Genomic DNA, 11,970 nt, shown 5'->3' with positions numbered 1-11,970 from the left:
AACAATACATCGAGGGAGCAGTAAATAAACTCCCTTTCTTATGACATGTATATGATCTTTCCTTCCCTCTACGTTGTCGAGCGTTCTTGATTCTCGAGGCCGATGCTTGGGCTGCGTCACTGGGTCGCGACGGTGCTGGAGGACGAGGACGGCGAGGCCGGGTGCCGCGGCACCGCGTTGGCCGCGGCCGGTGAAGGGGGCAAAGAAGGGCGGCTTCCCTGGCCCTGGCCATGGCCGTGACCCTGTGAGTTGGTGCGGTGGAAGTGGCACTTGAAGGACACGGCGTGGGTGGCCGACGCGCAGACGCGGTTGGAAGCGGGCCCGTGGCCCGTGCCGGACGGCGCCGACGCCGACCCGGGCCACCTCCTCCGCGTATTCTTGGAGCTGTGGCTGGCCGATTTACATGAAATTAATTCCCTCAGTTGTGGTGGCAAATATAATACACGTAATCCATATTGTTATGTACTAGCTTGTGTGTGTGAAATAGATGGATTATGGTCCCGTACCCAATAAGATGGATATGTGTGTGTTAGAGAGAGAGAGAGAGAGAGGGAGAGGGGGAGAGAGTGAGGAAGAGGGAGGCAGAGAGTGTGTGTGAGGAATTGATGATAAAAAAGGTCGCCAATGTCATTTGATATATATGAAAATATTAATATTGTACTTTTAAAGTTAATGTGGCCCCGTTGCAACGCACGGGTGTTCTTCTAGTATACAGTACTTCCGAGACCGAAATTCAAAACCATGGTGTCACAACACCACACTCGCGCCCCCTCACCTCACCATTGATCGTGTCCCCACCTCGTCGCTGTTGAGGAAACGGGACGGAACGGGGAGGAATCCGTGCCGTGCGGTGCAGCTGCAGCTGCAGATTCTCTCCCACAAACAACGCAAAAAGAAATTAAAAAAAATACAATAGAGGGACGAAAACCTTACGGGAAAGCATCCGTCCGCAGCCGCACGCACGGCACCGCCCGGCCCCAAGCGCCGGCACGTTTGGTTTGGATTCGGGTCCGCTGCCCGGTGGGCCCGCCCAGGCCCGCCTACCTACCCCCTCCCTCCCGCAGCAGCTGGGCAGCTAGCCTAGCCTAGCCAAGCCACCCCCAAGGACTCGCCCGCCGTCCCCATCTCTCCCTCCCTTCCTTCCCCACCCCGCCTCCTCCTCCGCCACGCCACCTCCGCCTCGCGCCCTCCGCCGCGCGGATCCCTCGCCGCCGGCCGCTCCCCCCCGCGGCCGCCCTCTCCCCGCGCCTCGGATCGCTGCAGGCGGGTAAGCCGACCCTTCTCCCCTCCTTCTCCCCTCTCCCCTTCTCTCTCCTGCTGCTGCCATGGCCCTGCTGCGCTCCCCTTCGCGGGATGCCGGGTTGCTCCGGTTTCGGTTCCGTTTCGCGCGGCCTGCTGCTACTGCTAGCGAGCGATGATCTAGTCGATTGCGGGTGGATGCTCGTGACCTGTTCGTCCTACTGCCTTCGTTGCCATGCCTGCCCCCAATTGCAATTACAGGCTAAGCTAAGCTAGGTTGTTGATGGCGTGTAGGTAGGTCATGTCTCCGAGCATCAGCTTCCCGGCGTGGTGCGTGTTGCTGTTAACCTCTGGCCCTGTGTTCATTTCATACTTACTAGTTCTGAGTTACAAGGAAGGAGGCTGCAATTGTGATTTCTGATGCCTGGTTGTCTGATTGCATCGGTGGGAACCTGCGGGTAGATGATCGATGCACGCACACGTCAATTGCGATTGCTTGTAACATGTTCGTCCTACTCCCTTCCGTTGCCTTGTCTGTCCCCATTTAGAATTAAATGCTAAGCTCAGTTGTTGATAGCGTCTTAGGGAGGTCGGTCATGTATCCAAGCTTCTCTGCATGGTGCGTGCTGGTGTTAGCCCTTGGCCTGTGTTCATTTTATAGTACTAGTTTTGAGTTCTGACCATGTTCTGAGTTACAAGGAAGCTGCAATTCTGATTTCTAATGCTGCTTCTGTGGTTCCGTCTGTAGGACATTGTGGGTGCCTGATGCCGTGATTGACGCACACATGCCGCGCAGGTAATGACGAGCTTGCCTGAGAGGGGTGCAGCACCGCCATCCAATCCTACGCCGTCGTCGTCGCGCGAGGGGGACGCTGCCGTAGCTTCTTCGTCTTCTTCCGCCTCAGAGGAGCAGAAGAAGGACGGCAGCCCGAAGCAGTGCAAGGCGTCCATCCTCTCGAGCGTTCTCACTATCTTCGAGCCGGACCAGGATCAGTCAGGCAGGTCAGGGGGGCACGCCTCCGGGTCCTATGCTTGGTCGAGGGTTCTGAGGCGGTTTGTGGGTGGCGGCTCCATGTGGCGTTTCCTGGGATGCGGCAAGGCTCTGACCGCTGGCGACGTCTGGTTCCTTGGAAAATGCTACAAGCTGTCGTCCGAGGAGTCATCGAGTGACTCGGATTCTGAGGGCGGGCATGCTGCGTTCTTGGAGGACTTCTCGTCGAGGGTATGGATCACCTACAGGAAAGGTTGGTTTGGCCTGTTCTTGTTTACAGAACAACATGCAAGCTAAAATTAACAGTGTGGTACAGTTGGTAACGAGCTGCTAACATGATCATTTTTCTTGTCACAGGTTTTGATGTCATATCCGATTCCAAGCTCACTAGTGATGTCAACTGGGGCTGCATGGTTAGAAGCAGTCAGATGCTGGTTGCACAGGTAAGTCTCGATTTGATTCATTTGAATCCTTCCTTAATTGACCACTGCTGCTGTTGCTAAATTGGGCTTTGGACACATTTTTTTTTTGCAGGCACTGATTTTTCACCATCTTGGAAGGTCTTGGAGAAAGCCCGCACAGAATGTAAGATACAGGACTTCCCTACTCTGATCTCATAGAGCTGCTCACTGTGCAAAAGGCAAAATTGAAGTGTTTCTATTCAGTTACAGTAGGTGATGGTGGTCTTTTAATTCTTAATGTAGGGTTTCTTATAGTGGTCAATGTTCATATGCAGCCATCTGACCCAGAACATACAAGGATCTTACACCTGTTTGGTGATTCTGAAGTCTGTGCTTTCTCCATTCACAATTTACTTCAAGCTGGAAAGAGTTACGGTCTGGCTGCTGGATCATGGGTGGGTCCATATGCTATGTGTCGGGCATGGCAAACCCTTATCCGCACAAACAGAGAGCAACCTGAAGTTATAAATAGGAATGAAAGTTTTCCTATGGCGCTCTATGTGGTCTCGGGTGATGAAGATGGTGAAAGAGGTGGAGCTCCAGTTGTTTGCATTGATGTTGCTGCTCAGCTTTGCTATGATTTCAACAAGGATCAATCCACATGGTCGCCTATTCTTTTGTTGGTTCCTCTGGTTCTTGGTCTTGACAAAATTAATCCAAGGTAATCAGCGAGTCGCTACTTTTTTTGTGCTTTGGCGGTTCCTGTATCTATTTTTTTTATTATCTGATAGTTATCCTAAGTGAAACTAGGAATACAAATGGAGAAGTGCCTTGCTGACTTACCAATCACTTGATTATATTTCAGTCATTTTAAAACACACCATACACTGTTCCTAACTTCTTATGATCTGATTTGGTGAATTAATCTTGCAAACGACTAGGACACTAGGTTACGCATAGGGCCGCCCCTAAATATTAAATGTTTTCATTGATGGCTTGGTAGGAAATCATGCTACTTTTTAGCCTTTGCCTGCCATGGTGTCACATACTATCTGATAGCCATCCTCAGTAAAACTAGGAATACAAATGGTCAAGTGCCTTGCTGACCTACCAATTACTTGATTACATGTCTGTTATTTTTAAAATACTCCTTATACTCTGTTTTGGTGGCTAGTTCATCCTCAGTAAAACTAGGAATACAAATGGTAAAGTGCCTTGCTGACCTACCAATTACTGGATTACATTTCTGTTACTTCTAAAATACTCCTTATACTCTGTTTTGGTGTCTAGTTTTCCTGATCTTCGTCAGATAGAGCCAAATTAATCTTTTGACCTGTGAGAGCTATCAATTAGACTAGGTTATGAGTAGGGGATCCCCTGAATACTAAATACTTTTATTGATGGCTTTGGTACGAAATTATTCTAATTTTAAGCTTTTTGCTGCCACGGGACATTCTATCAGGTACATCCCACTACTAAAGGAGACATTCACATTTCCTCAAAGCTTGGGCATTTTAGGTGGAAAACCTGGAGCATCAACTTACATTGCTGGGGTGCAGGATGACAGGGCACTCTACCTAGATCCCCATGAGGTTCAGCTGGTAAAAACTACAGACTTTTCTGTTATTTAGCACATACAGACATCAATATCACAAATGTTGCAGGCTTGTAGTTTTGTTACCTTCAGTGAATTGAGCAAGCTGATCTATAAGCTGTATGGAATGCAAACAGGATATGCTATTTGTTACATCTATAATTAGAGTTTAATTTAGCACCACTGAACTAATCAGTTCCTTTGAACGGAGCTCTCAGCTCCATCCTCCCATTCAATGAGTTAGTAGTGCATGAAAATAATAGATTTGAACATGTGTCCCAAGAATTCTGGAGTCGCAAACAATTATTGTTCTCAGTGCATGAAAAGCTAACTTCCTCTCGAGGAAAACGATAGAACAGGTATTCAGGGAAAGAAAAGAGCATGATAGGCTGTCCGAGGGTTCATTTCACTATGCTGCATACATGTAGAATACTTACTTTTTTAATCTTCAGCATATATTTAGTTTGTTCCACTCTGTTGATTTTAGCCCGATCCATAGCTCTTGCGGGTTTCTATTTCTGCCGTCTCTTGTTTGGTTGGAATGCCATTTTCTATCAACAATCATATCAAGTTGTTATGCACAGCATCTGGGCTTTGGGGTATTTGACTTTTGAGCTATGCTTTTAATACTGGGCTGCTCTTTAATGTCAGGCAGTTAACATAGCATCTGATAACTTGGAGGCGGACACTTCCTCATATCACTGCAGGTATGTGCACCATTCTAGTTACAGACGGTTAAGATGGTTCCACTGTTCAGTTTCCTTTCTATTCTCAAATGGCCAAATCCTAATTCGTGTATCGACTCTTGGACAGCACTGTCCGTGATATGCCTCTAGACCTGATAGATCCATCCCTGGCTATTGGTTTTTACTGCCGCGACAAAGGTGAACTTCCGTCCCTCAGATTCCTGAGTCGGGCCATTCAAAATTTTGTCTCTTAACCTTTTTATTTCTTTCCAACTTCTTGTATGCAGATGACTTTGATGATTTCTGTTCTCGGGCCTCGGAGTTGGCAGAGCAGGCGAACGGAGCACCGCTCTTCACTGTCGTGCAGTCAGTTCAGCCGTCGAAACAGATGTATAACCAGGACGACGGGTCCGGCTGTTCAGGCTACGGCGCCTCCGACAACATCGACACCGAGGACCTCGATGGCTCCGGCGAAACAGGAGAAGATGAGTGGCAGATTCTCTGAATGAAAGGGAAGTTTAACTTCAGTTGTTCGGTTAAACCTTCACATGACCACTCATTGGGTTAATGTCCCGCTGTGTGAAGTAAAGACTTCAAAAACCTCGTGTGAAATCCAGGGTTTCCAGTTCTACGGAACAAGCGGGTGTGCTGCTTGTTCCGCGTAGCTGCGAGTCCGGAAAAGGTAGGAACCGTTACGCTGATCATCGGATCGGCACCAAGTTGGTTCGATGGGAAATTCCTCTGTACCATACCGTACGCGCTGTTGTGGGTGACTGCAAAATGTATCTATTGATTGGTTTACGCTAGGCAAATTGGCAGATTGGTTATAAACGTTTCCTTTGTTACCATGTTTGTGATTCGGCTTCGGCGTCGGGATCTTTGTTTTGGAGCTGCTTTTGTGAAGGGGCACGCTATGTATCGCAAGGTGGTTCAGGGGGCAAGAAAGGGACAAGCTATGTATGCACAAAGCCAAAGATTCATTTTTCTTCTTTTCCTTCGGTCCCATGCAGAATGTGCCATAGACTACTCTACAACAAATCATTTTACATTTTCCCTTAAAACAGCCCTTATTTTGCAACAAATTATTTTACATTTTCCCTGAAAACAGTCCTTAATTTACAACAAATTATCTTACATTTTCCCTAAAAACCGCCCTTATTTACGTTTCCCCTAAAAAACAGCCTTTATGTATAATCATATCCAGAAAGAATAAGGCATATCCCTTGCAAAGAAGAAAGAAAGGAAGAATAATCATATCCACAACAAAGTATAAATTGCAAATCACTGGCACTTTCTTTTAGGAGACACTGGCACTTTTTTTTCTGAGACAAACACCGCCACTTTTTTGTGTGAGAGAGGAGGACCACGCCAAATCTGGATTAATTTTGGCACGAGGCCCGCTTGACCCAGAGGCCCAGCACGCAATCAGGACTAAGCCCAGTTAGGCCGGAGGTCCATCCCCTCGAAAAAAGAAAGTTAGGCCGGAGGCGTCCTCTCCGGTAGCCCGCTACACATTTTAGATAGCTCGGTCGACCCCGAAATGAAGACCTAGCCGCCGGAGCGTTGCGGGAAGGCGGAGGAGGTCCCTCTCCGGCGACGTTTCCTTCATCAATGGAGGGTATACACTTATATCTTGAGCCAGCGGATCTCCACTATGCCGCGCTCCCACCTTTCCTGCTTCTGCTGTTGGCACCTCTCGAAGCAGCGCAATGCGGAGGTGTTCGAGAGCCTGCCACCGTCCTGAGGAAGATGTGCTTCTACGACACCTTCCTCTGGCAGCGCCGCCTCTCCCTTCTTCGCCGCCCCCGACGACGATGCACGGCTGCACGGGACCTCCTATATGCCGCTTTTTGCGGCAAACTGGTTCGCACAGGGGATAAGTGACTTGGGCCGGCCCATTTTACGGTTGGCGCTGCGGAAAAAAAAACGGCGTGTGGGTTGGGAATCGAACCCGCGCCCTGTGTAATAGAGGACGGCTTACCTAGCCAGCACGATCAGCTGTCCCTAGTGGAAAATGTGCAACGCGCTACCTAAAGATATGAAAGACAACAGCAAAATTACGAAAACAGATCGGTAAATTTTTTGGCCAAAACGTGTGTGCATATAACCATTTAGAAACATAATATTTCTAAATATATCCATTTAGAAACATAATTTTTCTAAATATATCCATTTAGAAACATTTTATTGAACATATTTTTTCTAAATATATCCATTTAGAAACATTTTTTGAATAAATAATCCATTTTTCAAAATGCAAACATTTTACGAAATTACCCAAAAAAATTATGTTCTCGTTTTCACAAATGTCAATATATTTAGAAAAACAAACATTTTCGAAATTTGCAAACTAACTTTTCATGACTCAAACATGTTTTGTAAAAAAAGGGAACAATATTGACAACGAGAACATTTTTCAAACTATGAACAACTTTTTCAATGTGCGAGCATTTTCTAAAACAGGAACAAATATGAAAAACGCCCCACTATTATGAACATTTTTTCAAACACAACTATTTTGTGAAATTTCCGATTTTTTAAAATTTGCAAACAAATTATGAACACGTGATTTTGTTGAATTTGTGAACAAATTACGAAAACAGAAACATTTTTTCATAAATAAACATTTTTGGAAAATACGAACATTTTATGAAATGACCAAACATTTTTTAATTTTGGAACAAATTTTGGAAAAGAGGAAGATTTTTTAAATCTGGGAACATTTATGAATTTCTGAACAAAATTGAAAATTTTCAAACATTTTTGAACGTTTTTTTAAAGAAGTTCACAAATTTTTTGAAATACTTGAACATTTTTTGAAACACGAACATTTTTCAATATTGTGAACAAATTAGGGAAACAAGAACATTTTTTGAAACACGAATATTTTTCGAAACTGCGAACATTTTTTGAAAACAAGAACAAATTTTGAAATTCGTGAACATTTATCGAAATTGTATATTAATATAGAAAACAGTAATTCTATTTGAATCAGAAATTTAAAAAATAAGAACATTTTCTGAAAATCATGAACATTTTTTTTAAACAGGAACATTTTCCGAATTCCAAAACAAAATTTGGAAATGTGAACATATTTTGAAATTCCTGGACAAAATTTGCAAACACGATTTTTTAAAGTAGAAGAATTTTAAACTCCTAAAAATGAAAATATGAAGAATTTTTTGAATTTGTGGAGGAAATTTGAAAGCAAGAACCTTTTTTAAATTTATGAAGAAAATGAACAAAAACATTCCAAACATTTTTCGTAAAACAAGAACAATTTTTGAAATGCCCAAACATTTTTTAAATGATGAACATTTTTTCCAGACCACGAACATTTTTTAAAAATTGAACGTTCTTTAGAAACACGAACAAATTTTAAACTTCTCAAACAATTTTCAAAAAAAAAACAAAAAAACCGAAAAAGGAACACAAAAAAAATAAAAGAAAGAAGAAAAAGAAACAGAAAAAGGGATTAAAGAGATGAAACAGAAAAATAAAAAATAAAAACGAAAGAAAACAATAAAACTGGTATAAAAATAAAAAACCGGTTCAGGGAACCTTCTGGAAGGTTCCCAAAACCGGCTGCCTCGCTGTAAGGAAGTGGGCCGACCCAGGTCTTGCGCTCGGGGGAGATCGCCTGTGCGAATGCCCGACATTTTGACGCAGTTAGCGTCAAATAGGAATTTCCCGGCTGCACTGCCTCCCTCTGTAACTCTCTCGCTCTCTGCAACGACCTGGGCCAGGCCCACCTGTGTGTTACTGGGCCTTTGGGGCTCAGTCCGTGTGGTGTGTGTGTGGATGAGGCATATAATTAAGCGTGTGGCTGGCGTGTGTGTGAGGGCATCGAATTGTAATCCCCAATATTGTTCCTTGTTCAAGCTTTCCTCCCTGCTCCTTTCCCCTCCTCCAAGCTCTCTCTCTCTGAGATATTCCTCTTGGTTCGAGATCCATATCCCGGCGAGACGCAGGGAGGTGCTACGGGATCGTAGCATTTGGTACTCAGAGCCGTGTATTGATCCGCTTCCTCTGATCTAAAATTTTCATCCAGAGCTCGCGATCAATCCTTCGATCGGCTTGTAATTCCTAGCAAAAGGTGCGGATCCCCTCGGGTGATCTCGCGCAAAACACCTCCGGTGTACCTGCGCTAGGTTGAGTAGATCCAGGACCCTCCCAACGGCACGTTCAACCAAGCCCAACCTCTCGTCGCGTATGGCCGCCGCGGAACTCACCATTGCCGAGCTGCAGCAGCTCGTCCAGGCGACGATCCTGCAGAGCAAGGCGGTTTCGGAGGCGAGCGTGAAGATGGCGGAACGGCTGGATGGGCTACAGGAGTCCCTCGACAAGTACGCTTCCTCCTCGGCCAAGGCCTTCGATGCGCTGGCCACGATGACCACGAGCTCGCTGGCCCGCACCGAGTCGACGCTGGGGCGGGTTCTCGTCGCGCACAACTCCCTCGATGCAGCGGTGGCTGAGATGCGAAAGTCGATGGACGGGATCGTACGTCGCGTCGACAATCTGGAGCAGCCGACAGACACGACGACGATGAGGACTCAAGGCCCGCGGACAGAGCCGCCACAAACAGAGCGGCCGGGCTCTGCTCAGCACCATTCAGGCCAGGACACTCGAGGTCTGCGCGTGTCATTCCAGCAGAGGAATCGCGGTGAGCAGTCCAAATCGCATGCTCATTTCCTTGACGAACTGTCTGATGATAATGAGGACTATGAGAGATCACCGCAGTCTCAGTTTCACTCTGCTCCTGGGAAATTCTCCGCACGCATTCCTCACTCTGATTTCCCCAGATTTGAGGGAGATAACCCCAAGTGGTGGAAGAAACAGTGTGAAAAATACTTCCGGATGTACAATGTTCAGTCAGAATTACGGGTCGATTTCGCTACTATGCACTTTGCAGGCAATGCAACTCTCTGGTTGCAGACGTATGAAGCAATGCACAATATTGATAACTGGGCTGCTCTGTGTGTGGCCGTGCTCGCTAAATTCAACAGAAACAAGTATTCCCGAGCAATTGATGTGTTCTTCTCCCTCAAGCAAACTGAATCTGTCGATGATTATGCTCATATGTTTGAAGAACACATGCACAAGATGCTGGTGTATAACCACTCCTACGATGAAACCTTTTTCATCAACAGGTTCATTGAGGGCCTGAAACCTGCTATCCGTGCGCCGATCAAGCTGCAGCAACCCAACTCAGTGGATCTGGCTTACTCCTTGGCGCAGACACAAGAGGCACTTTTGGCTGAAGATACTTCCAAATACAGCAAAAGATGGGAAAACAGAGCCAATGCAAAGAATTATGTGCATCAGGGCCTTATGGGAATAGCACCAGCACAAGATAAACCCCCTGAGACACATCAGAGAGCTCCAGATCGAGTGGATACCCTCAGGGCACAACGGCGAGCGCGTGGAGAATGTTTCAAGTGCGGGGAGAAATATGGCCCAGGACACAAGTGTCCCACAACAGTCCAACTCCATGTACTGGAAGAACTAATTGACGCACTGCAGATGTCTGAAATTTCTGAAAGCGACTCTGAAACTGAACAACCAGCCGAACAGCCCGCAGTCGATCAAGGAACAGTATGAGAAGCATTCATGAAACTGTCAGTCCATGCAGCCCAGGGCACTGCTTCAAAGGATAGTATCCGATTACAGGGCATGGTGGGTAAGAGACAGCCGTTGATCCTAGTTGACTCAGGTAGTTCCACAAATTTCACCAGTACAGAGCTAGCGAAACACCTACAATGCCCAGTGGAAGAAATACCAGCGGCTAAAGTAACTGTGGCTGATGGAGGACTGTTACATTGCAACAAACAGGTCCCTAACTTGCAATGGTTCTGTCAAGGGAATACCTTCAACACATCTCTGAAGGTGCTACCCCTGGGCACTTATGACATCATTTTGGGCATGCAGTGGTTAGATACTATGAGTCCTATGTGGGTGGACTGGAGAAAGAAGGTCATGAGATTCAAATATCAGGGAGTCAGGATCACTCTAAGAGGAATAAGAGAGAAAGTCATCTCCTGCACAGGCATAACTGGCAAGCATTTGCAAGGGTTACTTAACACTGGTGCAGTAGAGCAAGTGATCCAACTAAATCACATTGTGGAAGCTCCTGACACTGATCAATTCATCCTTCCTGCTGTGCAAGAAATTCTGGCCAAGCACAAACAAGTTTTCACAGAACCTGACAAGCTCCCTCCTCACAGGTCATTTGATCACCAAATTCCCCTCCTACCTGGAGCTAAACCTATCAATGTGAAACCATACAGATACAATCCAATGCAGAAAACTGAAATTGAACAACAAGTAACTCAGATGTTACAGCAAGGAGTCATCCAGGAGAGCACTAGCCCTTTTGCCTCACCAGTGTTGCTGGTCAGAAAGAAAGATGGAACTTGGCGTTTTTGTGTGGACTACAGAATGTTAAACTCTGTCACGGTGCCCCATAAGTATCCAATGCCAGTAGTGGATGAGTTACTAGATGAGCTGGCTGGTGCTACATTTTTCACTAAGCTAGATCTTCAATCAGGATATCATCAAATTAGAGTGGTTGAAGGAGAGGAACATAAGACAACCTTTAAAACTCATCATGGCCTGTATGAGTTTAAAGTCATGCCCTTTGGTTTGATAAATGCCCCTGCAACTTCCCAAGCGGCTATGAATGCCCTGTTTGTGTTGGGGAACGTAGCAAAAATTCAAATTTTTCCTACGAGTCACCAAGATCTATCTATGGAGAGACTAGCAACGAGAGAGAGGAGAGTGCATCTACATACCCTTGTAGAAGGAGTCGTACTCGTCGTGATCCAAATCACCGGAGATCCTAGTGCCGAACGGACGGCACCTCCGTGTTCAACACACGTGCAGCCCGGTGACGTCTCCCATGCCTTGATCCAGCAAGGAGAGAGGGAGAGGTTGGGGAAGACTCCATCCAGCAGCAGCACAACGGCGTGGTGGTGATGGAGGAGCGTGGCAATCCTGCAGGGCTTCGCCAAGCACCGCGAGATATGAGGAGAAAGAGAGGTAGGGCTGCGCCAGGGAGAG

The 11,970-nt window shown here is 46.3% G+C and overlaps 1 protein-coding gene across 1 annotated transcript; it reads left to right on the top strand.

The window, feature by feature from the left end:
- Window positions 1-1,114: 1,114 nt before the first annotated feature.
- Window positions 1,115-5,759, top strand: LOC119366449 (cysteine protease ATG4B-like). The gene is made up of 9 exons (XM_037632188.1): window positions 1,115-1,267; window positions 1,988-2,483; window positions 2,588-2,673; window positions 2,765-2,815; window positions 2,967-3,352; window positions 4,094-4,232; window positions 4,877-4,932; window positions 5,039-5,109; window positions 5,199-5,759. Exons 2-9 carry the CDS (start codon window positions 2,039-2,041, stop codon window positions 5,414-5,416), a joined length of 1,452 nt encoding a protein of 483 aa, XP_037488085.1. The 5' UTR covers window positions 1,115-1,267; window positions 1,988-2,038; the 3' UTR covers window positions 5,417-5,759.
- The last annotated feature ends 6,211 nt before the right edge of the window (window positions 5,760-11,970 follow it).

Source organism: Triticum dicoccoides, chromosome 2B (genome assembly GCF_002162155.2).
Source record: "Triticum dicoccoides isolate Atlit2015 ecotype Zavitan chromosome 2B, WEW_v2.0, whole genome shotgun sequence".
NCBI classification, from domain to species: Eukaryota; Viridiplantae; Streptophyta; class Magnoliopsida; order Poales; family Poaceae; genus Triticum; species Triticum dicoccoides.
Note: the sequence above shows the minus strand (reverse complement) of the source record. Positions and strands in the feature narration are given on the sequence as shown.

Bases quoted from the DNA above. Each gene is read 5' to 3' on its own strand.
- LOC119366449 (XM_037632188.1), top strand. From the start codon at position 2,039: ATGACGAGCTTGCCTGAGAGGGGTGCAGCACCGCCATCCAATCCTACG. The intron at 3,353-4,093 runs GTAATCAGCGAG...ACATTCTATCAG, and splicing joins CTTGACAAAATTAATCCAAG to GTACATCCCACTACTAAAGG. The intron at 4,933-5,038 runs GTATGTGCACCA...ACTCTTGGACAG, and splicing joins ACTTCCTCATATCACTGCAG to CACTGTCCGTGATATGCCTC.